General features: G+C 61.0%; 3 protein-coding genes across 6 annotated transcripts; 1 reads left to right on the top strand and 2 right to left on the bottom strand.

Annotated features, from left to right (window-relative positions):
• Positions 1-30: 30 nt before the first annotated feature.
• On the bottom strand, positions 31-6153 carry SIMC1 (SUMO interacting motifs containing 1). 2 transcript variants are annotated; one of them, XM_030503867.1, is made up of 10 exons: positions 6019-6153; positions 4771-5514; positions 4311-4528; positions 3685-3754; positions 3145-3290; positions 2526-2705; positions 1919-2047; positions 852-1008; positions 690-774; positions 31-485 (listed from the first exon to the last, which is right to left on the bottom strand). In XM_030503867.1, exons 1-10 carry the CDS (start codon positions 6127-6129, stop codon positions 265-267), a joined length of 2061 nt encoding a protein of 686 aa, XP_030359727.1. In that variant the 5' UTR covers positions 6130-6153; the 3' UTR covers positions 31-264. The 2 variants fall into 2 exon arrangements, with proteins under 2 accessions (XP_030359727.1, XP_030359726.1); XM_030503866.1 differs by having other exon boundaries at positions 4311-4531; positions 6019-6146.
• On the top strand, positions 5991-11031 carry THOC3 (THO complex 3). The gene is made up of 6 exons (XM_030503868.1): positions 5991-6446; positions 6900-7056; positions 7888-8092; positions 8415-8576; positions 8676-8776; positions 9093-11031. Exons 1-6 carry the CDS (start codon positions 6264-6266, stop codon positions 9254-9256), a joined length of 972 nt encoding a protein of 323 aa, XP_030359728.1. The 5' UTR covers positions 5991-6263; the 3' UTR covers positions 9257-11031.
• On the bottom strand, positions 9965-26597 carry CPLX2 (complexin 2). 3 transcript variants are annotated; one of them, XM_030503875.1, is made up of 5 exons: positions 26450-26597; positions 21766-21862; positions 13257-13364; positions 12588-12763; positions 9965-12454 (listed from the first exon to the last, which is right to left on the bottom strand). In XM_030503875.1, the coding sequence occupies exons 3-5, from the start codon at positions 13285-13287 to the stop codon at positions 12257-12259; spliced, it is 405 nt and encodes a 134-aa protein (XP_030359735.1). In that variant the 5' UTR covers positions 13288-13364; positions 21766-21862; positions 26450-26597; the 3' UTR covers positions 9965-12256. The 3 variants fall into 3 exon arrangements, with proteins under 3 accessions (XP_030359735.1, XP_030359737.1, XP_030359736.1); XM_030503877.1 differs by lacking the exon at positions 21766-21862 and having other exon boundaries at positions 26450-26576; XM_030503876.1 differs by lacking the exons at positions 21766-21862; positions 26450-26597 and adding an exon at positions 15348-15400.
• Positions 26598-27758: the final 1161 nt, after the last annotated feature.

Raw genomic sequence — 27758 nt, 5'->3', positions numbered from 1 at the left:
TTGGGCAGGACTGGCACCAAGAGAAGAGTCTCAGCATGTACAAAAATAATTTATTTTTTAAAGTGTACAAAGTGCTTGGTAAAACTGCAGAATGAGGCAAATATGAAACTGAGACCATGTAAACCAGACACTCCCCCCCCAAGAAATGTATAACCAAACTCATGATGTACAACACTTGAGACTGCAGCAAGAGATGGGGTTTTGATGGGGTTTTATAGAGGAAACATGCAGTTCTTTGTGCCCCTGCTGCAGTGGATGTCTCCATCAGGTAGCGGTGACAATGAGGAATAACTCCCGAAGCATGCTCAGTTTCTCCATGATCTGCAGAGGAAAAGGCTCCCCCAGAACCTGCTGCATTCGGCTGATGAAGTCCTCTACCTTCAGATGGATGTCCAGGTGGCCAATGTCGTCGCTGTCCTGGAGCTTGGGCTTGGCTTTCTGAATGATCAAATCCATCCGGTCAGTGAGTGAGCTCCGCAAGTGCTCTGCAAGAAGAAATGCTGGTGGGCAGAGGTAACACAATGGGTTGCCTGACCCGTTTAGGGTCCTGGGGAATGGAAGCACATTATCTTTCTAAGACTCAGTAGCCATGAATTCAAGAGTGATGAAAAATGAGAAGGGTACTTTGGCTGTTCTAGTGCAGCCTCTTGATGAGATCATGTTTGTTAATGCCAAAACAGGCTGCTTACCCAGTATTACATTTTGGTAACTCAGCAGCAGCAAACTCAAGTACTCCAGCATCTCATCCCATTTTTGCCATGTTGCTGTTTCATCCTGTGACAGAGAAAGCATTTGGTTATTAGAAGAGGTTTTCTTAGGACAAAAGACAAAGTAGAGGTTGGACTAAATACCTGGTATTGCAGCAGCACAGAGGAGTGACTCAGGAAATAAAGGATCTTGGCCAGAGACAAAGGCAAGGTTGTAGGCACATCACAGCTATGCTGGAACAACAGCTCTAGCAGTTTACAGCGCAGGAGCTGGCTCCCCATGGTATTTAGGAAAGCTTCCCTGGAAGACAAAAGGGATTTACTTCAAGGGATAAGCCTGACCTGGACAACTGCTCCAGCATGGTGTCATGCTGGTGCTGATCCAGTGCAGATGTGGTGACTGCAGGGGCTGCCCAGCAGTGCAGTGGAAGGAAAACCACCAGATGTGACAGAGACCTTCATTATGCCTTATGTTTCTGTCCTTAGGTCTGACCTGTGGCCACTCAAAGTTGGTATGGTCTGTCAAGCAGCTTAGCTGCTTCACTTCACCCTGCCCAGCAGCCTGTGCAGCAGTTACCCATTCCTGCTGACTCGCAGGTAGCACAGCCAAGCAAGTGAGATGTGGCCAGCCACATCTAGGACATCTGACCTGGGTGGGATGATAGCGTGGTCAGTCAGTTTGGCTTGGTTAGACCTGTTGTGCACTGTGAGAGAGTTCTGCTTGCTGGGGGTTGCACACATGGGTTTGAAATGTCTGTGGGTCTCATGTCTACACAGAGCCTGTCAGGCCCTTGTGCTTTGGCTTCAGATACTGCATTTCTTAGAGAAGCAACCAAAAGGATGCCAAGGCAAAGCTGTAGGAACTCATATTTCTGATGAGTTACCCAGCTGCCCCTGGGAATCAGTGATGTGTTTGCCAGTACTTGGCTGTGCTGATGCAAAGTGCTGCTTTTCAGACCCTCTTTACAGTTTTAAGGTCCTGCAACTTTAACAAGTGAGAGAATCAGCTGTTCTCAGCAACACACCAGCGGGGTAGGTGTGTACAGCTGGTGGTGGTGTTTCTCCATGGGAGATACATGCTTTAGCTGGCTGGGTCATAAATGAGCCTGTCTTTCTATACCCTGTGGTACTTTATGCACCCAGACTTGGATGTAAATTAGGAATAAGCCTATTGTTCACACACGCAGGTGCTGCCTTGACCTTTGTCTCACCTTTGGCTCCTCAGGGGAATATTCAGTATAAATGGGAATATCACATCTGCGATCTTACAGGAGCTGCAGTTGGGAGATTTGTCGACTTCCACTGCGATGGACAACATCCGCTGGAGCAGGAGCATCACCCTGGGTTAGAGAAACAGTCAACACTAAGAGATGCCACCCCTTGGCTTGCAAAGTAAAACGGTGGGGATGGCACCTACTCAGCCTCATGCATTGCAGTGAGGGATGTAGGGGAACGAGCAGGCTAGATTTGATGTCTTGTGGTGGCTTTTGAATCCGATGCTCTTGGAATCGGAGCTAATCCCCAGATGGGCCCTTGGGAGGTCTCAGTGGCCGTACTTGAGTGTTGGAGGAGCAGCATGAGCTGTGGGCCAAGAGCTCCAGCCTTATGCTACATGCAAGAGGAGCATGCTTACTGAGCTGGTTACTGACCACAGGAAGAAGTCTGTGCTTGCCTAGTCTATGTCTACCCAAGGGAGAACCAGCAAAACTGGTCACAGGTACAGCCTGGCTTCCCTGGCCTGACAGGGAGAGACTCTGGCTTCTCCCTGGCTTGGGCCCCATGATAATGCCAGCAGGGAGTCAGGACTTTGGGGCTTACTTCTGGGTGAAGAAAGCTGGTGGAGCCACCTCTGTCTGGTCAGTGCTGGCCAGCCATGGTGCAGATGAGCTGTGTTCGGCCCTTGCTTCTGCTGAAGATGATGTAGTTTCTTGTGGCTGCTCCTGCGGCGGCGGCAAACTGACTCCTGTAACTGTTGCGACCAACCATTCAACCACCTCCCTGGAACAGAAACAGGAACTTTAGTGGGGATGGGCCCGGTTTTGTTGTGTTCTGACCTCTAGATCCACTTGGAGCTTGAGGAAAGACCCCAAGGATGAAGAATATGCTTGGACAGGTTAGGGAGTAGCTCTGTTGAGCAGTGGATTCATGCGCTTGTCAGTAGGACTGCCTCCATCTCAGTTCTGTCCTGAGCCATGTGAATCTGACCCCATTCCTGGGAAAAGCCTGCTAGATTGCAGCTGAAAATGCCTTGCAGCATCTCTGCTGGCTTGCTTTTATAAACCTGCTCCTGTTCTTTATGCTTGGGCCCTACACTTCCCTTTGTCTCCCTCTCCTGGAAGGTCTGAAAGTCTGCCCTGGAGTCTCGACAAGTTTTCCCTGCGCCCTGCCTCTCAGCATCTGGTTAGAGAACAGGGGAGGAGGAGGAGATGTCCCTTACTTGACGTTGTTGAAGCACATGTCACACGAAAGCACCTTCTTGGCAATTGACTTCTGCAGCAGGCGCAGCCTCAGGTTCTGCTGGAAGTCGTCCTCCAGGGTCTGCACCACGTACTGCAGGAAGAGCAGCTGGCCAGGGGGCTTCTCCTGAGGGCAGATGGAGACAGTGTGAGCCTGGTGGAGCTGCAGGGTGAGAAGCACCAGGGGATATGGCTGTTCTGGTAAGGGGCTGAAGTACATAAATGAGGAGTAGCTTCAGAAGGGGCTGTCTTCCTCAGGCAATGCCCTATGGGCCTTGCTGGGTCTGTTCTACAGTTGCACTAGGGCTGTGACCCAGAGGCTGTATCTGTTGCTGTGCAGCAGGTTAGGGAGCACTAAATGAGGTAAATGTGGGATACCCAAGTGGCAGTTGCTGTGCTCAGCAGCTGCAAAACCATTCTGGAGCAGAGCATGGCCATGTGAAGCCCTGGGGCAATACTTACCCTCAGGCACTGTATACTGGATGATCCCTGCTCAATGTGACACATGTGGTGCCAAGTACCTTGTCCTCCATGATGCATTTCAGCAGCGTCCAGTCCCATCCCACTGTGGTGGCGTTGGCTGGATGGAGCCTGCAAGGACAGCACTGTCCATGTGAGCTGAACTGCCCAACCTCCTGCCAGGAGGCCCAGCAGCCCCTGGCCCTTCCCAGCCCTGCTTCCTCAGGGGCCTACCCTGCTTCCTCCTCTCCAGCTTCACCCTCTCCTTTCCTCCTCCCCTGACCACATTCATTTTCTGGAAGCACATGACTGGGGCTGTACTCTATGGGGAGTCCCAGGACTCCTGGCCCTGTGGCTTCACAAAACATTGTGCTTCTCTGGGATCCCTGAGTGCAGTGGAGGGAACTGCTCCACCCAGGGCCCCTGCTGCAGTCCAGGTTAGGTGTTTCTGCCACGTCACAGCAGTGAAGAGTGAGATCTGCACTTCAGGAACAAGGCAAACACACTCCTCTGTCCTCTGGTGTCACAGGCTGTCTGTGACCCACCTTTCAGACAGCTTGGGATGTGCCTGTGCTTGTAACAGGAGGATCATCCTGGGTTATAGGGAAATCATTCCCTGTTCTGTGGGAGAGGACCACAGAGAATAACCTAGCCAGCCCCAGGGCACCATGGCAAAGGGAACACGTACATTTGGATCTTCATCAGCAGCATGTAGGTGTCCTTCAGGATCTCTCCTCTGTGGGGGTTCAACAGGATCTGTCTGATCAAGTAGGAGATGATTTCTTTTGGGGGACAGTGCTGGTAGGAGACGAACTCGTTCAGGAAATGCAAGGTGGCCTCCACGAAGTTCTCCTCCATGGTGTTGTGCACCATGCTCAGCTTCCCGCTGGGCATGAGCTCAGGTTTCTGCTGTGTACAAGGCAAGGCAATGGGTGAAAGCCAGCTCCCCTTGACACAGGGGAACCCAGCTGTGACCTGGGGACCACTGTGAAGGGAACTGCAACAACCAGAGATCCCAGGTGCCTGGCAAGGCTTCCCCCAAAAGGAGAAGCAGAGCAGGGGCTGCCCCTGCTCCATCCTCTATCACCAGGGCTGCTCTGTGCAGGCTCCAACTGGGCTGGGTAGCGGCTACGCTGAACCTCATTTACCTGCTGTGTTTCCCTTTCGGGTGTTACGCCTTGGAGGAAGAGGTGCTGGACTCCACTCCTCCTGAAATAATGCAGTTTGTTCAGCCAGGTCTTGCTTTCAGCCTTGGTCCTGGCTAGAGTCACTTGTGGGATTGCTTTGTGTGGCAGTAAGTCATTTGCTTCCAGCAAAGGCCCTTGGGCCTTCCCTGGGGTTGTGGGGAGGGCTGGGACAGGGCTCAGCCTCGGGGGGAGTTCCCTTTGCTGGCAGATATGGGGAGTCTCTTCCTCTGGGCCACTGGCTCTCCAGCTACTGCTGCTGTCCAGGCTGGAGGGGGACAGGGACAGCAGGTCTGAGTCCAGCTGCATGCTGGCCAGGGAGCCCAAGTCACTGTTAAAAGTGGTAGTGCTGCAGTTCTGCTCCGGGCTGCTGGAGGAGCTGTGGCAGCTGGAGGTGGGAGAGAAGCAGCTACAGTTCTTTGTGCTTTCCGCTCTGTCCACGGTGGTAGTGGGCTCCATAGGAGTGCTGTGACAGGGCGCTGCAGGACTCGGCCCTGCCCTTGCCTCCGTTTCTTGCTTCAGGGTGGAGTAGATCCAGGGGTAGAACACGTGCACCGCTGGGGAAGCAGGTGCCTGCCTGGGGTCCTGGTCAGCCTGGCCGGTGCTGTGGGGAGGGCTGCAAGTGTCCTCTGTCAGGTCAATGAAGGTGAGGCTCCTCCATGGCGCCGGGTCTGTGCTTATATCCTCGCAGGTCAGATCGATGATCTCCTGTGGGGGTAGAGGAGACAGCATGGTCAGCGTGCCTTGGTCCTCCCCTGCGAGGGAGCAGTGTCACCCCAGCCCGAGGGGGAAATGGGGCACGCTGGCAGCAGCCTGGGCGGATAAACCGGAGACAAACACTCCACTGCCTGGCTGAGGGGACGGGACAGTGTGTGTGGCAGCAACCCTCCCTGGGGCGCAGCTGAAGGGACCAAGGCTGGGGCCCGGGGTCCTCCTGGGGGGACGTGGCCAAGAGGGCTGGGACCTTGCGGGGACATACTTGGGGACCAGGGCTGGGCTGGGCCGGCGGGGGGCGGCCGAGGGGACCGATCCCTCCTTGGGGGGTTGGGGGTGCCAGGGGGATGCGGCGGGAGCGTCCTGTGAGGGCCGGGGCTGAGGGGCCGGGGCTGCGGCCCGCGGGGCTTCGTGCCCCCGCGCGGCTCCCGTACCCGGCCGGCGCCTCCGGCCGCGGCGGAAGTGCCGCCATGTTTATGAGGGCAGCCGCGGACTCACCGCGGGGGCCGGCAGCGCGGGGCGCGGCGGGCGGCGGGCGCGGCGCCGGGGCGGCGGCGAGCGGCTGCCCTCCGAGTCCTGGTCGCTTATGAGGACGACGCTGTCGGCCATCTTCGCGGCGGGCGGCGGCTCGGCCCCCCACGGGGCCGCAGCGGCGGCGGCAGCGCTCGGGCCGCGGGCCGGCGGAAGCTGCGTCAGTGGCGGCGGCCGCGGGGCGGGGCGGCGGCGGCGGCCCCGGTGGCGCCATGGCGCTGTCGCCCTACGTACAGGCCATGCAGGAGCTGTTCCGCGCCAACACGCGGAGCCGCGAGTTCCCGGCGCACGGCGCCAAGGTGCACTCGGTGGCCTGGAGCTGCTGCGGCCGCCGCCTCGCCTCCGGCTCCTTCGACAAGACCGCCAGCGTCTTCCTGCTCGAGAAGGACCGGCTGGTGAGCTCCGGGGCACCGGGGGCACCTGGAGCAGACACTCGGACCGGTACCGGGGCACCCCGGGAGCCGTTGGGCTGGGACTGGTACTGGGACGTTCGGGCCGTTACCCGGGACCCCTCCCGCCCGGGCCCGGGCGCTGGGGCAGGTGTCTCCCCTTCGGCGTGGTGGGTGGGCGCCGGTGGTCGGCGCCAGGCCTGGAAGCGGGTGCTCGGGTCTGTACCGACGCAGGGGGAGCGTCGCCAAGGACGCCGCAGGCTGGTGCCAGGGCTGGAGTTGGTGCTGGGCTCGGGAGGGCTGCTCCATCCCGGCCGGCCGTGGGTGCAGAGCGTGACCGGCACGGTGGTGGGGCTCTGGGCTGGGCTTCCGCCCCATCCGGTAACAGGGTGCAGCATTCAGCGATAGGAGAGGGGCAGAGCCAGGCTCATCCTGTCAATGGCTGTCCCCTCCCTCCAGGTGAAGGAGAACAACTACCGGGGCCATGGGGACAGTGTGGACCAGCTTTGCTGGCACCCCAGCAACCCTGACCTCTTTGTCACAGCATCCGGGGACAAAACCATCCGCATCTGGGACGTCCGCACCACCAAGTGCATCGCCACTGTCAATACCAAAGGTGAGGCGCTGCCTTCCCAGGAGGACCTCAGCTGTGGGGGACCCGTCGGCAGTGGCGCAGTGCTTTGGACCCTTCTTGTGGGTGTTGGTGGTCAGGGTGTCGTTGCTGAGTGCTGTTGTCTCTGTGTTGCACTCATCTGGAAGTGAACGGGAGGGCTGATGTACTCTGGTGTCAGGACTGGAGAAACGGCTGAATGACAGTGCTGGCTGTTAAAATGTCCTGTGTACTTCTTGTCTCTGGAGTCTGTGGGCTGCCAGGCTGGAGACTGGGGAAAGGCACATTTGCAGAGAGCTGTGGTGGAAGTAAAGTTTTTGTGGATTCAAAAAACCCAAGTTATTTGAATTCATGTGGTGGTTAACCCAGATACCATCTCTCTGCCTTTGGAAAGCTCCAGTTTTGAGTTGTTGGGGCTGGAAATGGCATTGTAAGATGGCGTAACTGCAACTGGCCTTGTTCTTACCCTTGTTCATAGGTATTCATTGTTGGTTTATGCTTTTTTCTGGATCTCAAAGATCACTGGGTTCAGAGGATCTTTGAGTTGACTTTGTTTGGAGGTTGCTGTGGTCCCACCTTGGCTGAAATGGGAAGGGCAGCGATGTGGTCATGTCAGCTTGAAGCTGCAGTCCTGTTAAGTTTGGTTTTCGATAACTGTTTGCTGGACAGCTGCTGTGTGGAGCCTGTGTGTTACACTGCAGGTCTGGCAGTCCTTTCCAGTTGGGAGTGGTTTGGAGTTAGTGGAGCAGATTGTGGCCTTGGATTAGGAATAAAAACTGCGTGGCTTGTGGGAATTGTTGGGTGGCAGCTGCACCTGCTGCCTTTCTGTCCCTGCAGGGGAGAACATCAACATCTGCTGGAGCCCTGATGGACAGACCATTGCCGTAGGGAACAAGGATGACGTGGTCACCTTCATTGATGCCAAGACACATCGCTCCAAAGCTGAGGAACAGTTCAAGTTTGAGGTGAATGAGATTTCCTGGAACAACGATAACAACATGTTCTTCCTCACTAACGGGAACGGTTGCATCAACATTCTCAGGTAGGTGCCGTGGGTAGCTGGCCTGGCTGTGGCAGATACCAGTCTGCAAGCCCCTTTGCTGCTTTTGGGGAACCTGAGTCCCACACTCCAGTGATTCCCAGCCCTCTGGGGTGGGAATGAACTTGCCTGGAGCTGAGGTTGCTCCTGGGCTGGGCTCCCTGAGAGTAACCCTGGTGCTTTGCCTCATTCACTTGGCACTCAAGGTTTCCAAGAGCATGGCCCTGCGCTGGTGGTTTGTGCACAGTCCCCGTGTGCCTCGTGCCTGCCCTGCTTGTATTCGAGCCCTGCACTCCCCTCACTGCTTCCTGCCCTCTCTCCACAGTTATCCAGAGCTGAAACCCATTCAGTCCATCAACGCCCATCCTTCAAATTGCATCTGCATCAAGTTTGATCCCATGGGGAAGTACTTCGCCACGGGCAGCGCTGATGCGTTGGTCAGCCTCTGGGATGTGGATGAACTGGTGTGTGTGAGGTGCTTCTCACGGTAGGTAGTGCTGTCCCAGAGCTGTTTGCCTCCCCTCCCTGGTGCCTGTGCAGGAGGTGATGCCACAGGCTCACTGTCTGCTTCGCTCCGTGGCTGCAGGCTTGACTGGCCCGTGCGGACGCTCAGCTTTAGCCACGATGGGAAGATGCTGGCATCGGCATCAGAAGATCACTTCATTGACATTGCAGAGGTGGAGACAGGTAACGGTTTCCTTTTGGGGAACAGCAAGGAGGGAGAAGTGCTGGTGGAGCTGGAAGGGCACTGAGAGAATCCGTCTGAGAGCGTTGCTGTGCAGAGCAGAGCGCCATGAGGGGGAGCCTCTGCCTCGTTAGTCGGTGGCAGACATGAGTGTCATGTCTCTGCCTTGTCACCAGGTGATTAAAAGGCGCTGAAGCAGCGTTCGTTCCTCTGCCCTGCGCGGCAGAGAAGCCGCGGGTGCCTGGCTCTGGTGTGTGTGCTGCGGGGCAGCGCAGGGCTGGAGGCTCTCCAGGCTGACATGGCCCTTTTTCCATGCAGGAGAGAAGCTCTGGGAGGTGCAGTGCGAGTCCCCCACCTTCACAGTGGCCTGGCACCCGAAGAGGCCGCTGCTGGCCTTCGCCTGTGATGACAAAGATGGCAAATACGACAGCAGCAGGGAGGCAGGAACTGTCAAGCTCTTCGGGCTCCCCAATGACTCCTAAGGAATCTGCACCGGGGGAGGCAGCGCTCACCTGCTCTGGGGATGGGAGGGTGCTTAGTTAGTGTAGGTCAGGGTAAGGAAATGACTCCCCTCCTTGCCTGCTTGGCAGTGCTGCGACCTCCGGCTCAGCTCAGCACATTCTGCTCTCGGGAGCATTGGTGAAAAAGCAGCTCGTGTGCTGGGGAGGTTGGGGGGTGCTGGCAGGGCCCCCCATGCCCTCCGAGGGCTGCTGCCTACTCTCTGGGGCACGGGGGGCTTGGTTCAAAGGCAGGTGGCCAAAGAAAGTGTGTCACTGAAGGTGACTGCTGAGGAGCCTCCCATGAGAGGAGCTCCGCATGGGCCAGGCTCCCCAGCACTGCTCAGCTACGTGTTGTCCCCTTGTCCCCAAGGGCTGGGTGGCAAGGGCAAGCACAGCCTGCCCCTCCCAGATGTCCCGTGTTGCTTCCCTGCACTGGGGCAGCACGGGGAGGGTGGGGGGATGTGAACTGGGGGATGTTTCCCCATCTGGGGCTTTTTCTTTTGTTTATTTTGTGGGGTTTTTTTAATGTATGTGGTGGTTTTTTCTAATTTTGATAAATCCTCTTCCATAACGAAGGCGCCTGTGGCTGCTCTGGGGGCAGAAGCGGGTGCTGAGCTGCTCTCCTTTCCCCTTCCTCCTTCTCCTTGGCCATGGCAGGGCGCCCCGAGGGGTCTGTGTGGAGGGTCTGTCCCCTTCGTCCCTGTCCCCTCTCGCTGTCTCCCGTCCTGCGCTGTCATCCCACCAGAGGGCGCTGCGCCCCCGCGCTGGGGACAAGTGGCACCAGCGACACTGACGGGATGGGGACAGCCACAGGGACCTGTCCAGTCCCGTATCCCTGCTCCCATCTGGCAGCACGGATGGAGCAGGAGTGGCCCCAGCAGAAGGCGCTGCCTGTCCCGTGCCACGGCCACCAGCTGTGGGCAGAGCCCTTCCCTGCACCCCTGCCAGGGGGGACAAGTAGCGTGTCCCCTGCCCCTGCTCCCCAGGGAGAGCTGGGGGGCTTTTCCTCCCCCTGTGGTGGCACTGTGGTCCCAGGGCAGGCAGTCACCGCAGAGGAGTGGGTGCAGCCTGCCTGCGATGGAGACCTTGCCTGCAAGATCTCTATCATTTCCTACTCTCATATTTTTTTCTGACAGAAGCTTTTCCAGGTGACTACTCTGGTGATGCCGCCTGCGTAACAGCTGAGCTCTTTGCTGCTAAATGATGGCAAATCAGTCAAAGCTGAGGCTGGCTCCGGGTGGAGGCTTCCCAGCACTGCCAAGGGTCCTAGGGGGGCACAGTGTGCCCCATCGCCCAGGGCCTGCCTGTAGTCTCGTGCCCTGCTCTTGTGGGGGCAGAAGGCTGTGACCCACCAAAACCAGCCCATGTACCCAGGGATATGCCCAGTCATTCTGTGAGGGGAGTCCCAGAATCAGGGGGAAGGGGCAGAAGCCCCTTGCCATGTCTGTGGGGCAGTGGCCCACCAGCACCCATCCCTTTTGCCTTGTCCCCAACCCTGGAGAGGTACCTGCAAGGTGGATGGGGTGTGTGGAGGCAGCTGCAGTGCACAGGGCTGTGGGAGCTGCGGGAGGCCTCTCCCTTCATCTATGGCCTTGCTGGGGCCCTGTGGCCTCCCCTAGCGTGATGAGCTGCCAGGTCTCAGCCCAGAGGGGGCTGAAGGGGCGAGGGAGCTGCCGCAGGACCCCAGGGGAGCAGGGACTGAGAAGAAGCCAGAGCAATGTACAAATCCTTTTATTATATTATTTTGTCAAAGACTAGTTCGAGCAGGATGGTCACAGCATGTCTGTGGGGCCCCGAGCTGCCCGCCGCCTCCCGAGGAGGGCCCTGGTGAGCAACGGGGGGCTGTGGCGAAGGAAGCATGGGGAGAGCGGAGCACGGTGCGGCAAGGGCTGGGCTGGGCTGAGGGTGTTCCCCCACATCCCCCTATTGGGGTGCAAGCAGCGGATCCTGGGACATACCCAGGATGCTTGCCCAGGGATCCCTTCCCAGGCCCGGGGGACCCGTGTGTCCAGCGTTGGGTGGGGGGCAGCCGGGCTTTCATGGTCCAGCAGCCCTCGGCCCCGCGCTGGCTTTACTGCAGGGGACAGAGCGGGGGCCCCCGGCAGCGCAGTGTGGGGCTCTCGGCTCAGCGCTGCGGGTGGCCCCGGGACAGCAGGGACTTGGGGGGTGGGAGCGTGAGCAGCAAACACGAGGACGCATGGAGCGACGGGGCGCACCCTGGCACAGAGACACCAACGCGAGAACAGGGGCCAGCGGGGACGAGACACGGACGAGCGAGCGGTGGGGACAGCAGGGACAGGGCTGGGGGGGACGAGGCAGGGGGGGTCCCTGCCCCACACGTGCCTTTGTACACGGTTGGCGGAGCGTGGTGCCCGCTCCTCCCGGTGCTGAAGTATTGCAGTCTAACTGATATGGCTTTAACTATGGGGCCAGAGATGCGGGGAGGGGTGGGGGGGTCCCCTCCAACCCCCCGATGCTGGGACACACCGGGCAGCCCCAGGGGACCCCCGTGCCTGGGGACCAGGGATGGGGGGAGCTGCGGGCAGGGCGCCTGGCTTTGTGCTTTGGGCATGGCCCAAGGCGGGATGGGGCAGGGGGATGGCAGTGCTGGGGACAAGGGCAGGCGAGCAGAGGCCTGCCAGGGTCCCCTGGAAGGGCAGGAAGGGCAGGGCTGGGGGCATGGGGAGCTACCCCGGGGAAGCCAGTAGGGCCTGGGGTGCCCCCAGCCTGCCACGAGGTTACATCAGTGCATTTGGTCCCGGTTCACCTTGTCCGGCCAGGGCCGATCCCCTTTGGCATGGTGGGGTGGGGCCCTGCCTGGACGGGACGGGGCGGGTGTTTGGTCTGGTCCAGGGGAAAGGGCAGGAGGGGACGGGGAGGGGGTGCGGGACCCCCCCCCCCGGGGTCAAGGGAACTGATGGAGGAGTGGGAGGGGATCGTGCGCCTGTGCCCCAGCACCCCATGGCAGGGTTGGCGGTGCTGTTACTTCTTGAACATATCCTGCAGCGGGCCAGGCAGGTACTTGAGGACGGTGTCCAGGATGCTCTCCTCCTCCTCCTCCTCCTCGTCCCCGCAGCCCGCCGGGATCGCCTTCTTGGGGCGCGTCAGGCTGCCCTCGCACGGCTGCTCCAGCGCAGCTTTCTCCTCCGCCTCCTTCTCCTCCTTCTTCTTCAGCCCATACTGTGAGGACATAGCAGCTCAGCAGGGCAGGCAGCGGGTGCTGCCCACACTCTGCCCTGTGCCCGTCACCACCGCCTCAGGCTGCCCTCCCCAGCGCCATCCCGGGGTGGGTGCAGGGGACGTGTGTGCTCACCTTGTCGCGGATCTGCTGCCGGACTTTCTCCCGCTCGGCTTCCATGCGGGCGTGCTTGGCTTTCCGCTCCTCCTCCTGCTGGCGCAGGGCCTCCTGCCTCTCCTCCTCCTTCTTCTGCGCATCGGGGTCCTTCTCCTCCTCACCCCCCAGCATCTTCCCCATATCCTTGGTGGCCCCTGCACAGCACAAGACCATCGGCTGGTCCCCAAGGGCGCTGCAGCCCGCTGCTGGCTGCAGAAGCCCCTGTATAGGCAGGGAGGACATGGAGCCCCCTGTGTCAAGGACGACCCGGGACGTCTCCAGGGCCACCCGCTCTGGAGCCAGCTGCAGACAGGCTCTGGAGGCTGTGGGGATGGGGACTGCCATGGGCTGCCTGTGCTGTCCTAGTTTGGCGTCAGCTGGGGGAGACGCCAGCAGCTCCTTTGGAGCTGGCACCCAGGGGACCCGCCAGGGAATCCCACTTAGCGGCAGGAGAGCAGGGATTTCCCACCCTGGTACTGCCGGTGCTGGGAACAGGAGTCCTGAGGGTTCTACCAGCAGCTCCTCACTGCTGGTGGGTCTCCCCATGGCTCTGTCACCGCACTGTGTCCTTCCCACCGTGCTCCCTGGGGTGCTGAGCCAGCATAGCTCCCAGAGGGGTGACCCTGAGAGGGGATGGCAGCCACTCACCGCCCAACGCTTGCTTCATGACAAAGTCCATGGTGCCGGTGTGTGTGTGCGGCTAGGCCAGTGCCCAGCGCTCATCCACTGACGTCCGGGCTTGCCGACCTGGGCCACCTGCATGGGCAGAGAGGGACATGGTTGGGGATGCTGTGCCCAGGGTCCCCCCTGCCCAGGCATGATGTACCCTCTGTGTCTCCAGCCCCAGGGTGGGCAGATCTGCCTCCTGGCTGTTCCTGCACCCCTCAGCCCCCTCCCTGCATCCCCACTAGCTTTGAGGACCGGTGGAGGGACTTTCCACCTCAGCACTGCCCTTGGTGGGGCAACAGGAGCCCTGGGGTGCTGCTGGGGGCTTGAGGGATGGGGATCCACCACCCACTGCAAGCCCCAGCTTTGGTGTATGGGGTGTCAGACCCTGCCTGGGGCTGCCAGTGCAGCACAGCGGGACACGGGGTGCTGCATGTGAGCGCGTGTGTCTATCACAACGCATGTGCTCTGCAGAGGGATGGGGAAGAGGCTGTTGGCAGGTTGTGAGGGTGTTTGGGGGCTGTAGGGGTTGCAGGCAGCAGCCTGTGACTGTGTGTGTGATCCCTGCGGGTGCTGGGGATGGGTGACGATGCGCAGGGCACTGTGTGTGCAGGATGGAGCTTTTGCGTGCTCTTGGTTAAGAGGTGTGTTTGCAGGCTGTGTTTGCACGGGGGGTGTGCACACGTGTGTGTATATGTGTAAGTTTGGGGGGCTGCAATCTGCGTGTGCCCACATGGTGTGCGGGCTGGCAGTCTGTTTGCAAGCTCTGAGCGTGTGCACCCATGAGTTTCGGGGTTAGTGAGCTCTGCGGATGTGCATGCGAGGGCTCGCACGGGTGAGCGTGAGCACACGGGTTGCAGGCTGCGCTCTGTGTGTGTGTTTGTGCTGCCTGCGTGTGTTTGCACACTGCGTGGGGGGGTTGCGGGCTGTGTTAGCGTGTGTGTGTGGGGCTGCGTGTGCCAGGCCGTGGGTTTGCAGGCTGTACGGGGGGGTGCACACCAATTTGCAGACTGTGTGTACGTGTGGGGGTGTTGCAGGCTGTTTGCATGCTCTGTGTGCGTGTGCGTGTAGGGGGCTGCGGGCGGCGGCAGGGGGTGTTAGGAGGGTATGTGCCTGTGTCCCCCGCATGCCCTTTGTGTTTGGGGGGGCTGCAGGGCTGTGCTTGCAGTCTGGGGGTGCAGTTTGCAGAGTGTGTGTGTGTGTGTGTGCGTGCACGTCCCAGTGGGTGCCGCAGCCTTGCAGGTCCCCCCAGCCCCAGGACCCCGCGGTGGGCTGGAGGGGCTCCACAAACCGGGAACCAGGGAAGTTTGTTGTTCCCAGCCCCGGGGCACCCCGCGGCACCGGGGAGTGGGGGCTCCTCCGGGCAGTACCCTGCTGAGCCCCGGGACCGCAGAGGGGGCTCGGGGGACACTGGGGCCGCGGAAACACTGTGGGGCGCCGGGACACCGGGGGCTGCAGGGAAGGTGCAGGGGACACCCAGGGGCCGTTGGGACACTGGGAGCACCGCAACATCGGGGCTGCCTGGGGGGGCACAGTGACACCGGGGTATGGTGGGGGACACCGGGGGGTGCAGGGACACGGGCAACGCGGGGGTCACAAAGCAGAAGCGGGGGACACCGGCAAGCGCCGGGACACCGGGGCCGCACGGGCTGCAGCGACGCAGGGAACACGGGGGGGCGCGAGGAGGGCGGGGGGACAGCGGAGACACGGGACGTAGGGGACACCCGGCATGCGGGGGACACCGGCACCGCAAGGGTTGCGGAACCCGGGGGTACACCGCGAGGGGGGAGCGGAAGCACACAGAGGACGCGGGAGGGACCCTGAGCGGGGGACACGCACCGGGGGCGCAGGGGACACCGGGGACGCGGGGGGGGCGGAAGCCGAGGAGCGAGGGGGGGGGTCGCGCAGGGGACGCGGTGCCGGGGAGACCCACCGCTTTACCCACCCCCACCCGCCCCTTGGATGCGGCGCGGGGCCCCGCCCGCCGCCCGGGGCCGCCCGGTGCCGCCCGGTGCCGCCCGGTGCCGCAGCGGCGGCGCTGTCCCTTCAGCACCGGCGCGGCGCGGCACTCACCGGCTCCGCCGCCGCTCTCCGCTGCCGCCGCTCCGCCCTCCCGGTCCCGCCCCGCCCCGCCGCGGCCCGGCCCCCACCCGCCCCCGGCGGCACGCGTGGGCCCGCCCGGGGCGACACCCCCCGCCACCGCGCAACCCGGCCCCGCGCGGGAGGGGGTGCGGGACCCCCCCCCCCGGTAAACGTCGCACGACCCCCGGGGAACCGTCCCGGTGATCCCCGCACCGCTCCCCGAGATGCGAACGGGTCCCCCCCTCCCCGCGCTCCCGCAGCGGAGGGATGGGGGGAGCGCGTCCTGCGCGGGGCTAATGATTCACCTCCGCGGCAATTAATGGGAGAAACGAGGCATTAATCCATTCATCAGCCGGAGCCACCGGGGAGCTGCCTCCTCCCCCCTCCCTCCAGTCCCGCACCCTCTGCTCCCTCACCCGGCACCTCGTCCCACTCCGCAGCAGTGCAGGGCGCCTGCGGGAGTTTAAAGTCCCTGATAAACGATCTCATCCCCACCAACAGCCACTGCACAGAGGCCCCAGCTTTGGATTTTTGGTGCTGCCCACCCCCGGAGTGTCCCACGCCGGGTGAGGGGTGCTCAGGGAGGGGATGCTATTGGAGCGCACAGTGGCGTCGAGGCTATGATGCCCACAGAGCTCAGGACCCCCTGCAGCAGGGGGGTTCCCTGGCAGGAAATGGGGGGCATCACCCTGCCCGGGCCCCCTGTGCCTGCCCAAAGGGAGAGGGGCTCTTTCAGCCCCTCCCCGCCTTTGGGACAGGGCTCTCCTGGGCCTCCCACTCTCGTCACAGTGCATGGAGACACCCCAGGGACAGGCGTGTGCCCTGCCACCAGCCCTGCCACCATGCACAGGGGCAGCCGGCGCCTCCTAATTAATCCAGCCCTAGGTTATTAGAAACGAGACGAGCCTTTTGCAAATCAGATTAGTGGTGCTCAGAGCCAGGCTTTGGGGATTGCTGGTGTTTGATGGTGAGGCTCTGGAGGAGCAGCCCTGTGGGGAATCATGCGGCTACAGCCCAGGGGAGTGCTGGAGAGGGTCTGGGTGCAGGGTCATTTCAGGGACCCTCCACCTCTGTGTGTGGGAGCCTGCAGGGGCTGGGACAGGCTGCAGATGCCCCCCAAAACCCGATGGTGCTGCTGCAGGGAGGATAGGGCTGACGCAGGATGTGGGGCAGCGGTGGGCAGCCATCCTGCTGCTGGGGAAGACGGGGGCAAAATCAGCATCCAAGAGCCAGCCCAACACCTCCACAGGGACACGACACCGACTATGTACATGCGCTGACAGCTCCAGCCCTGACGGCTGTCCACTGCTGTGGACAGGTCTCAGCACGGGGACAACACATCGAGGACATGGCCCTCTTCTTCACCACTCCCAAAAACACCTCCTGGCACACTCCGTCTCCACCAGCCCTGTGCCTTCAGCCTCTTTCTTTCCTTCCCTCCATTGACCAACAGCTCCTTTCTCCACCTCCACAGAATAAAAGCCTCGTGCCCTCGCGCTTGGCATGAGGGCAGTGAGGGGGGACGGGCATGTGGGTGGCAAGACAGGCCTTGTCAGTCCGTCTGTCCGTCCGTCCTGCGGCAGCCCTGCTCCGGGCGCTGACGTCAGCGCTCCCGGCAGCCGGGCGGTGGGCGGGCGGCACCGCTCCTATTGTATTAAAAATAATACAGCGGAGCACAAATTCATTACAGATAAGTGTGACAGCCAGGAGGAATTAACGAGTCCGTCTCTCAGCGCCTGACAAACGCCTCCTTTTGTGCCTGGGATGGGTCCTTGAGTCTTTCAATCTTGGAGATGCCTCGGCTCATTAAGCATATCCTCCCCCAGTAGCTCCCAGCGTCCCCGCGGACTGCTCCCAGTATGAGCTGTGGCCAAGCAGGGCCACCGCTTATGCCGGTGGTCGGTGCTGAGCTGGGCTTGCCCTCCATGGGACTTGGTGGCCTTGGTGCTGTCCCCAAGCGTGGGACCCCAGCTAGGGTGCAAGGTGAGTGAAGCAGCCCCATCCCTGCTGCTGTGGGAAGCACGAAGCTCACGTGAGCTGTGGCCAAACTGCCCTGGTGCCGGCACACAATTGCAGCCGACAGGCTGGCGGGTGCCCAAGTCTGCCCTGCTTGGCTGGGATCCCATGGGAAGGGCAGCCAAGGGCTCATCACCAGCCCTGGGCACCGCTTCCATCCTCCTGCCCTGCAACCCCTGCAGACACCCCTGCTCCCGGGATGGGCCATGGGGACCCCTGCAGCCCCAGAGCTGAGCTGGCTCTGGCTGGTGTTTGGAGGATGCTCCCAGTGGTGGGAGATTGCTTGTGCCCAGTGTGGGCGCTCCTTGGGCACAGTTGATCCCTGCCATCGTCCTGGGCTGTGTCACCTGCAGGGTGGCTGCCTGGAGAGGCAGGAAGGGACGGGACAGGAGGGATGGGGGGCAGCCATGGCCAGATGGAGGAGGAAGCTCTCAGTGCTGCCAAGTCGCGGGGGCAGCACGGCAGGGACAGAGCCACCGTGGGTGCATGGCCCCAGCAGCACCTTGCTTTGCTCCCCACCAGTTCCTGGTGAGAGGACACAGAGCTGGCTGCCAGATCAGCCATACTATCCACCACCTGCCTGCCCCAGGCATCACCCCCAGGCCCTGCAGCCACATGGGGACCCTGCAAGGTCACAGTCTCTGCGGGTCCTCGCAAAGCTCCAGGGCAGAGGGAAGCGGGTCCCCGAATACCTGCACCCATCCCTGCGGCACTGCCAGCCCAGCCTGCTGCCACCCATTAGCACAGGGCAGTTATTTCAGTTATCCACCCCCCCCCCCATAATCTCTGCAGAAAATAATTATTGGTCCTTCTCATTGCACCGAGGGATTAAAAGTGGTTAACTCCATTTCCAAAGGCTTTATTATGTTGGTTTTCCCTCCACTGCTGCACAAGGCGATTTCCACAGTGCCACTTAGGCAGCTTTTATCAGGTTGTCTTCTGGAGGTAATTGGGTTTTTCAGGAGCCTGTTTAAAATTCGTAACCCAGCCTCTTAAACAAAACAAAAACAGCAGCGGGAGGAAGGGGAAGAGGCAGCACAGAACATGCAGCAGCTGCACTTCTGAAGAGCAGCCCTGGCCCCTTGGGGCTGGCAATCGGTGGGGACATAGATGAGGGGAGGCACCACCGTGCTACAGCATCAGTCTGGAGCCGGACCCTCCAGTGCAGCGGCTGAGCACAGGCTGCAGAGACAGCACTCTGTCCCTCCTGCCGGTGACACCACCAAAGCGAGGGGGACCTGGGGTCACTCTGTTTTGCCATGGTCAGGGCGAGCATAACATGCTCAGACCTGCCTATGTCCAGCCCCTGGGGTGCTGGGGCCACTGCTCTGCCCTGCAGCAAGTCACAGCCCCCCCATCACATGTGGGTGCCCCACAGCACCCGTTTCTCCGGTATCCCCCCATGCCAGGCATGGGCGTGAACGCAGGTCTCATTGTGGGGTTGGCACAGGAGTGTGCCATGGGCCCGGAGGCTGGCGGGCAGGGAGGTGGCTGGTGCCATGGCTTGACCCCGGCTCTGCTGCAATGCTCTGCCCACTGTGGGAGCAGCACTGCGGCACGGGACCCTGAGCTCAGCAGAGAACGATGGAGAAAATGGGCCAAATCCACCTCTGGAGCCACCCTCACAGGGTAACTTCTGCTGGCCACATGCCCTGAGGGTCTCCCTGGCTCTGGGCTTTGCCGTCTGGATGAAGGCTGATGCTGTGGCTTTTTGTGCTCTTCTGCATCGCTATTATGGATCCACCTACATTAATACCACAGCCCCACCACCACCACTATTGCAGACCCATCGGCATCGCTACCATAGACCTGTCAGCCTGCTCCTGCCTGTGGGGATCCTCCAGCCCAGCTCTGTGCCGTGGGGTGCAGTGTGGGCCGGGCAGTGGGTGTTAGGGAGCTGCTGCAGCAGATGGTTGGTGGGGCTGGATCACGGCACCGTGCACAGTGAGGGATGTGTTTGTCCCTCTGAGGGGCCATTTGCAGGAGCTGGTTGTGAACTGGTGCCTGCAGGGCCCAGCACGCTCGTCCTGGGCACTGCAGCCAGCATGGGAGCTGCAGTGGTTGTGGCTGAGGAGGGATGGGGAGAGGAGGACACTGAGCCCATGGCTTCCAGCTGTTCCCAGCATGGTGTCCCAGGAGGATGCCAGAGAGGAAGGGATGCTCTCAGAGCTCCCCAGAAAGACCATCTACACCTACATTTGTGCAAGAGAGTGACAGAGGGGCTGAATCTCTCAGCGAGAGCACCCAAGGGGACAGCGACCCAGCTCCAGGCTCCTTCTAAGAAGCATCCAGTCTGATGGGATATCAGCCACTGCGCAACCGAGCGCCTTGGCTTTGCTGCCGCTGCTCTGTGCCCTCTGATGGGGAGCTCTGCTCCCTCAGCCCCAGTCTCAGGGCCACCCAAAGCCCCAAGGTGTCCACATCCAGGAGACACTGGGATGGACCCCACCATTTGAGTGCTGCAGTGGTGACTCCTTGTCCCCGCAGCTCCCAACTCCCGGCGAGCGTCCGGTGCCTCTGTGCCATGCATTATTAAACAGAGGCACTGCAGCCCCTCGCTGTTTATCCTAGCGTGGCTGTGCGGGGAGCAGGCTGTGGGAGCCATGGTGGCTCGCTGCAGTCTTAGATGGAAGATTTAGGCTTGCTGCGGGTCTGGCTGACTTCCCAAACAGGTTTATGACCCTGGGGGTTACTCACCCGTGCTCTTCCCACCTCCCCAACCTATACAGGGTGGATCCCACCTCCCTGTAAAAAAGCCACTGTGCATTCAGCCTCAGTGCTATTACCTACACTGCTTTCTCCTGCCCACACAGCAGGTACTTCCAGCATTTACATCCCAATCGCTGTATATAAACGCACCCTTGCGCTGAGTCCACCCCATCAATATTTATGGCAGGCATGCACACCCGTACAGCTCTGCAGGGGCCGGTGCGGACCTGGGCACAGAACACCAGGCACTGCTTGGGGAGCACACAGAAGCCCCCCCAACCCCTCCGCTGCCTCCTTGTCCCTCCCCGTTGCCCCAGCCATCGCCTGTGGGGAAGGAGCCAGCCTATGCACATACTGGTTTCCATCCCTGCTGCCCTGGCAGGGACATGCAGGGCCTGTGCAGGTGATGATGATGGAGGTGGTTGGGACTGTGCAGGGAGCAGATGCCCAAGGGATGGGATCTGGGCACCCGCTCCCTGCAGAAAGCCTTGGAAGGGTTATACCCACCCTCATTTCACCAGCAGGGTAAAGGCATGAACAACAAGGGATGATTAGTTCAAGACTGGGCAACCAGATCACAGCAGGGCAGCAGCAGCCCCTGCCTGTCCCACCTCCAGCCAAAGCACCCTCAAAAATGAGCCCCTGGGTGCTGCTCCCTGTTGTGTTGATAGAAGAGTTGGTTTTGCAAAGATCCTGCAAGCTCTTTGGGGCTCTGGAGATGAGGGCAGAGAGCCTGAGGTGCTTTAACACCTCCCTGCACTGCTGAGGCTGGGCAGTGGGAGGAAGAGAGGAGCAGGGACACTGTGATGGGTGGTCCTGCTCCATCCAAACTCCCAGCCCAGCTCTGGGAGAGCATCTGCCTTCCCGGGTAAGAAGGACCCATTGCATGCCATGAGAGGGGAGCTCTGGGAGCCGAGATGCCCCATGCCATGGGCAACAGAGCCGTCCGAAGGCCACAGCTCCGGGACAGGGACAGGGGACAGGGGACAGGACAGGGGACACCCTGCCCTTCAATGGCAGCAGATGGCTGCATGGTGGGGTGCTCCGTGGCAGCGTGGGGGGGACATCTGGGTGTCTGGGCTCCATCCAAGCTGCAGCTTGGTGGGAGCAGGATGAGCCTGTGCTGCCCTAACTCAGGGCACTGTGGGAGTGAGACCCCCGCAGTGGGGGGCAGCGGGGATGGGTGGGGGTCTCAGTGCCCACCCCAGTTGAGACCTGCCCCAGCCTGCCTGTGCTTGGGGGTTCCGCTGCAGTGTGACGCCGGACGGGCCCGGCGCCGCTCCAAGAGCTGCTGGGGCTCTGGCCAGGAAATTCATTCTTGGCTGCTTGCAGTGAGGTTTGGCTCGTACCTTTCCCATCTGGGGGCTTTCAAAAGCAAAGAAAGGAGAAAGAAAAAAACCCTGGCCCTGTGTCAGCCCCACAGTCACCATCACCTGCCACAGCCCCCATGCGCCCAGCATCCGCCCCAGAGCCCGGGCTGTTCCACACTCCCATGGGCTCAGCCTATGGCCCAGATGCCTCTTGCCCTGCACTGGGGTCTTGCCAGGATGCCCATGATTGACCTCTCCTGTCCTTGGGGGGCCCAAATGGCTCCACCGACGTGGCACCCCCCCATCCATCCCTTGGCTGCACTACACCATACAGAGCGGGATGGCCTCTCAGGAGCCGGGGCAGCGCTGCCTACCTTGGTGTGTGCAGAGCCAGACGTCTGCAGGCTCCGCACCTAACGCAGGGGGACAAGGACCTCGCAGGGGCGGCTGAGCATCGCAGGGAAACAGGGCCTGCAAAGACACCAACAGCGACAGGATCAGCTCCATGGTGGGGCCAAGGACCGGATGAGGTGGACAAAGCAGAATCACTTGATGGTGATGGATGCAGCCACTGCCTGCTGCTCTCACCCTCCCACGGTGTGTCTGTGCACTCCCCTCATCCCACCTCCAAGGATGGGAGCAACCTGCTGCCAAAAGCCACTGTCACCCAAGTGGGAGCCCAGTGGGGCAGGCTGCAGGAGGTGGCAGCCCGTCAGGGTCTTTGGTCCTCTCCTGGATCAGGGACACCACCTCCGCTGCAGGCAGAGGGCTCCTGGCCATCTCTGCAGGCACCCGGGAATTTGGATGCCTTCATTAAATATTGAGAGGGCTCTCAACTATTCGAGGGTTTTAAAATTTCACATTAACTCTGCCTTCCTCAGCCTGCAGATGATGAATTTCTTCTTCGGAGAACATAATGGCAAGTTAAAACAAGCCGCCAAACAAAAGCCTTTGCTCAGACTTTGCAGTATGAGAAAGCCTGGGCCTGCTCTGGGCTCCCCACTGCTGCTGGACCTCAGGAAGCTTCTGACCTGGGATCTTGTCCCTTCCTGGAATCCCCCTGTGATGCTTAGGGCAATGCAGGGATGCTCCTGGGGGATACTGGCCTGGGCAGAGGCTGTGCAGAGGCCCAGGTACCAGGGTGCTGGGTGCCACACTGGAGTTTTTGGGGAGATTTATCCCCGCAGTGCTGCTGGTGCCACTGCGACGGGTGATGCCACGAGTGTGATTTGTGTTGTGCAACTCGAGGAGCGGGTTCCTGGGGAAGTTACAAATTCATCCTGACTTCGAGCAAAGCCTTTTCCTCCACCCTAGGGAAGGAGGGAGGCTTTGGCAAATTGGAGATAAATAGATGACCCAGGAGAGCTGGGGGAAACACAGGCAAACAGCGACACTGGAGGAGCCGGGACTGGGATGGATGGATGCATGGATGGATGGATGGATGGATGGATGGATGGATGGATGGATGGATAGATGGATGGATGGATGGATAGATGGATGGAGCCTGCATTTTAAAGGCATTACAGAGCAGGATGCCTCGTCCCAGCCCTGGGGGTAGGAGGCACTGGACAGCGCTGGGTTTGGGAGGGTGAAGGCTTACCCCAGAGACCCCGAGCTCTGGGGGCTGTGGGGAAGGGGCAGAGGGACCCCCGAAGAGACCCCAAAACAGCGACCGTTTGCCTGGGAAATGCAGCTACCAGCTCAGCCTGGGAAGGGCTCAGCAGCAGCGTGAAGGTGACCTTTCCTGGGGACAACCGCTGCCTCCTTCAGTCTGTGGGAAGGCTCCCAAGCGGGGTAAGACAGTCTGCGGAGTGCTGCAGGGATGTGTGCCGGGGGGTGGCTGCTTTCCAGACAGCTCTGTGCCAAGCAGACAGCTGGGCTGGGACAGGACCAGTCCCCCGCTTTGTCAGCCACGGCCTAGGGTGCAAATCAGCCATTCTTTGCTCTTCCCACCCTTTGCAGAGGGTGGGAAGAACAGGGACCCCCTACACAGGGACCCAAGAGGATGCAGAGGGTCCGGGGGGTCCTGCTCTGATCCCTGCAGGGTATTTTTCATCTGGGCAGGACCAAAGTGTTTTTTTTTCTTGCCTTTGCAATGTGCAGAGCCTGCCAGTACCATCAACGCGCATCTCACCTGGACAGCTCAGTCTGTCTGTCTGTCCAGGCAACCAAACAACTGCAGCCAAAAGCAGAGGATAGGGAAGAGCAGAGCAGGGTGACAGTGCCAGGACACCCCCAGCTTCAGGGACTGTGGTGTCCCCAGGTGCTGGCAGGGATGCTTTTATCCCACTGAGGTCTGGACAAAAGAGACAGCATTCAGGGAAAACTTGATGTTCGAGATGAGAGCATTAACAAGTCCACAGCTCTGCTTTGGCACCTCCAGCTCTTGGCACCCTGCTTTTATAGCTGAGCTGGTGCAAATGTCTGGAGGAGGGCGGGCTGGGGAAGGGGAGCAGCGGGGTGCATGGGCTGGGAAACTCTGGGCCATGTCTCAAAGCACTTCTGCACAAGGGAGATGCTCTCCCTTAGATGTCTTGGGGCTGCCATCACCTCTGTGTCTGGACACTGGGGTGAGAAGGAAGGCTCAGAGCCATGATGCTTGGGGAAGGTATCTGCAAACTGGATGCAGTGCTGGCAGTGCCCTGTCCTGGCTTTCAAGCAGGGATGCAAAGGGGTCAAGGGTACCACGCTGCACTGGGCAGCCCCCAGAGGCATTTCCCGGTTGTGGTCCTGTACCTGGGCTAAACTGCCTTGCCTTCAAAAAGCAGACCCTCAGCCTCAAAAATCTTAATGCAGAATTCAACTTGCTAGGGACCGGGGCAGGTCTGGGTCATACCATCACGGGGCTCTGGGATTTGGCAGAGATGTGCAATGCTGCTGAACCTCTGGTGAGTGATACAGCAGGAGCTGGTGGCACCAGCTAGAGAGGGGTGGACCTGCTGCCTGGCTGCTTGCAGGAGGAGCAGGTACCTGTGGCACAGAACAGCACAGAAAAGGTGACATGTATGTATAACTGTTAAGGTATATATCTTCGTATTGCAGTGGCTCCTGGCAAGGCACTGGGTGACCTTGTGAGACATTGGAGCCTGGAGGCACAGCCCAGAGAGCCCCTGGCTGGATGGGGCAGATGGTCCAGGTTTCCATGGCCAGGAAGGCTGCGTGGAGCCAGGAGAGGCAGAAGGGAAAGCTCCTGGGACGAGCGAGCAGAGAGTGCTCACGCGAGAGCAGCCCGCAGGAGCGCAGCTTGTTTACCCTGGCTGAGCAGGCCTGATTGCTCTCTATAAATACACCCAGCGAGTAAACACCAGGGAGGGAGAAGGATCATTTAAACTCGAGGATGATGCTGGCATAAGAACAAATGGGGAGGTCTGGCCAGGAACACACAGCGGCTGCAGGCGAGAGCAGGGATCCTCTGGCCGCTGGGAAGGTCCTGCTCTAGGCAGCAAGGTCCGGCCCTGGGTGTTTGGGCAGCACGTCATGCCCGAGGGTTTGGGCTCGGTGCTGGTGGGAAAGGCGGCAGCCTGGAATGCAGTGACCACGACCACTGCCAGACCACACTTCTCAAGCTCTGGGCCACGGGGGCATGTTGGTGCCCAGTGGTGGGATCGAAGCTGTGCTACCCAGCCAGCAGTCACCATCTCTTCCTCACAGGGTTTCTCTGCAGTACCTGACCTCCACTGCGACCTCTCAGCTCCAGAGCTTAAACCGTGCTGGGCAACCCAACAGGGGTCCCCTCAGCTCCCAACAAGCAGCACCAGGCCTGGTGGGCTGTGGGGAAGAGCCAAGGTGCAAACTGCAGTCACCCTCCAGTGCTGCGGGTGCTCATATCTCTGTCTGGTGGGGTGATTTCAATACTGATGTTACCACATGAGGACACCAAAGAAACAAACACTCAACCCACGGCCGAGAGATACTTTAGACATTTTTCTGTGCTGGTTTGTGTCAGCTGAGCTGTCTCCAGTTTCCCCAGGGTTGGACACCCAGAGTGGTGCTGCCAGCCAGGGGCTGAGTTCCCAGTTTTCCCCGGCCATGCTGGAGCTTGTCCTGACAACCTGCAGGGTCCTATGGCCTTGGCGGGGGGGATGACGGCAGGTTTGGCAGGGAGGACACCTCTCTGCACCCTGAGCCTGGCCCATCCTTCCTCATCCTCTATTTGCCAAACCCACCACCTCGGCTTGTCTCGAATCACTCCAGCTCCTTCACCAACCTCATCCAGCAGCTGCCACGCGTGCAGAGCCCGGCTGGTTGCACGGAGAAGCCCTGAGCCATCAGCCCTGTCCTGAGCAAAGGTACCAGCTCTGCTTCACTGCTCTGACTCACCGCTCTGCCTGCCCCGGGCAGCGGCTGCCCGGTCATGCTCGTGCCATGTGGGTGGCAGTGCCACTGCGTGCTGCCAGGCCTGGGTCATGGCAGCCACCTGCCCCGTGTGCTGCAGCCACGGTGCTGGGGACACGGCAGGGAGAAGGGCTGGGCAGTGGGGCACGGGAGGGACCTCGCAGGGACTGTGCAGCAGGGAGAGGGGTTGGAGCCCCGGGGACCGGGGACTGTGCAGCTGGAAGGCTCCACGAGTGGCTGGACTTAGCCGTGGGGAGCAGGATGGAGGAGGAAGCCGGTAATGGGGAGGCGTGGGAAGAGCCCCGCGGGTACCAGGAGCTCCCCACAGCAGAAGGTTGCATGGAGCCTCCCCGGGTTCAGGCAGGGGGCTTGGGGGGAGCAGGTCCCCTCCTCTCCCTGCTCTGCAGGGGATGGCCAGGCACGGAGGGGCTGGAGTAGGCAAAGCATAGTCCGGGGATGACAGCCCTTCTCCTGCCATCTCCTCCACATCGGCGTCCCCCCTTTCCCGATCCCTGCGGAGGGGCAGTCCGGGGCGCGCCGCTCAGACCCGCATCCCGCACCTGCATCCTTCCCCGCATCCCGCTCCGCATGCCGCATCCCGCATCCCCGCGGCCGCCGCCCCGTTACATAAGCCGGCGGCCCCGGGAGGCTCGTCGGGGCCGATCCCGGTGCCCGGCCCCCCCTCCCGGCTCTGCGGCACCGCGGGCCCGGCCCCGCACCCACCTGGCTGCGCTCGGCGCGGCTCCGGTGCGCCCCGTCCGCCCCCGGCGCAGGGAAGGAGCCGCCGCCGGAAGGGAGGCGGGAGCCGTAGCGGTACGGGGGGGGGCCCCGGTGCTGGCTCCCCCTCCGCCGCACGGCCTCCCGGGCGGGGCCGGCTCCGTGCCCGCCTCCGGCCCGCCCCGCCGGCAGCCCCCGGCCCCGCAGCCGGCAATTCCCCTCCGGTACCCGGCGATTGCCCCCGCTGCCCGGCAGGTCCCCTCGGTTCCCCGTAATCGCTCCCCCGGTACCTCGCTGCCCCGCTCGGTACCTCGCTTTTGTCACCCTGCTATCCGGCTGTCCCCCCCCCCCCCGCTACCTGGCTCTGCCCCCAGCACCCAGCAATTGCCCCCCAGTACACAGGCATCCTCCTGGTACCTGGCTATGCCCCTGGGCCCCAGCAGTTGCACTTCCAGTGCCTGTAGCAGCCACCCTGCAGTACCGGCCCATCTGGCCACTGCCATCCAGCAGTGCCCTCCCATACTCATCCTCCCCACTGGGAGCCAGCACTTCTCTCCCCCAGAATCAGTGATTCCCATGGCACTGCCAGCCCCCCAGAGAAGTCTTTAGACAGGGCAGCTCTGTGGGTCTTGGTGTGCCAGTGGTGCTCCCCAAATCAGAGACTCCCATTGCACCCAAAGAACCCCTTGCCCAGGCTCTGTTGTAGGGCATCCTGAGGATGGAAGCGATAATGAGCTGGGAGCCTGCTAAGGTCTACGGGGTTCACAGACAGGCCAAAACTCTGGTTCAGGGCCTGGTCCTTGATGCAGAGCATGGCCAAGAGGGCTCCTAACACCCCTGCTGGGGCTCACTCTCCCCTTGCCCAGCTCCTCTCCACAAGCTGCTGCCCTCCCTTCCCTGGCAGGCAGGCAAGGTGCTCCTTTCTCGGGGTTTCCGTTGGTTTTGTGGATGCGCAGAACAGCTCCTGCCAAGCCCTGGGGTTGCTCTGGAGTTGGTGTTTTCTGCGGTTGGCTCCTCACTTTGCAACTTGTCTTTGCAATTGGTTTGGCCACTGGGATCTCAATTGTCCTCTGAAAAATGGGGTCCTGCTTCTCTGCGCTGATAAGGGGGTGCAGGATGGCTGTGCCTTAGCGCCCGAGGAGGGCTCAGCAGTGTGGCCCCAGGGGAGTTCGCTGCTGTCATTTTCCACCCTAGGGAAAATTTCCCTCGTCCTCCAAGCATCATGGCAGGTGGGATGTGGGTCAGCAGGGAGCCACCTCTGGGGTCAGCCCTCCCCGCTCCCTGCCGTGCCACTCGTCACATCGCACAGCAGCTC

The sequence above is a fragment of the Strigops habroptila genome, chromosome 12 (assembly GCF_004027225.2).
Source record: "Strigops habroptila isolate Jane chromosome 12, bStrHab1.2.pri, whole genome shotgun sequence".
Lineage (NCBI taxonomy): Eukaryota > Metazoa > Chordata > Aves > Psittaciformes > Psittacidae > Strigops > Strigops habroptila.
This window is presented reverse-complemented; position numbering and strand designations above follow the sequence as displayed.

What these genes read in the sequence shown, in the direction of transcription:
- THOC3 (XM_030503868.1), top strand. Translation starts at nt 6,264, where the DNA reads ATGGCGCTGTCGCCCTACGTACAGGCCATGCAGGAGCTGTTCCGCGCC. An exon ending in CGCCACTGTCAATACCAAAG is followed by an intron (nt 7,057 to 7,887) that starts GTGAGGCGCTGC and finishes CTGTCCCTGCAG; the next exon opens with GGGAGAACATCAACATCTGC. An exon ending in TGTGTGAGGTGCTTCTCACG is followed by an intron (nt 8,577 to 8,675) that starts GTAGGTAGTGCT and finishes CCGTGGCTGCAG; the next exon opens with GCTTGACTGGCCCGTGCGGA.
- SIMC1 (XM_030503866.1), bottom strand. Translation starts at nt 6,129, where the DNA reads ATGGCCGACAGCGTCGTCCTCATAAGCGACCAGGACTCGGAGGGCAGC. An exon ending in CTGCTGATGAAGATCCAAAT is followed by an intron (nt 3,755 to 4,310) that starts GTACGTGTTCCC and finishes CTGTCCTTGCAG; the next exon opens with GCTCCATCCAGCCAACGCCA. An exon ending in CTGTGCTGCTGCAATACCAG is followed by an intron (nt 775 to 851) that starts GTATTTAGTCCA and finishes TCTCTGTCACAG; the next exon opens with GATGAAACAGCAACATGGCA.
- CPLX2 (XM_030503875.1), bottom strand. Translation starts at nt 13,287, where the DNA reads ATGGACTTTGTCATGAAGCAAGCGTTGGGCG. An exon ending in CATGAAGCAAGCGTTGGGCG is followed by an intron (nt 12,764 to 13,256) that starts GTGAGTGGCTGC and finishes TGTGCTGTGCAG; the next exon opens with GGGCCACCAAGGATATGGGG. An exon ending in GGCAGCAGATCCGCGACAAG is followed by an intron (nt 12,455 to 12,587) that starts GTGAGCACACAC and finishes ATGTCCTCACAG; the next exon opens with TATGGGCTGAAGAAGAAGGA.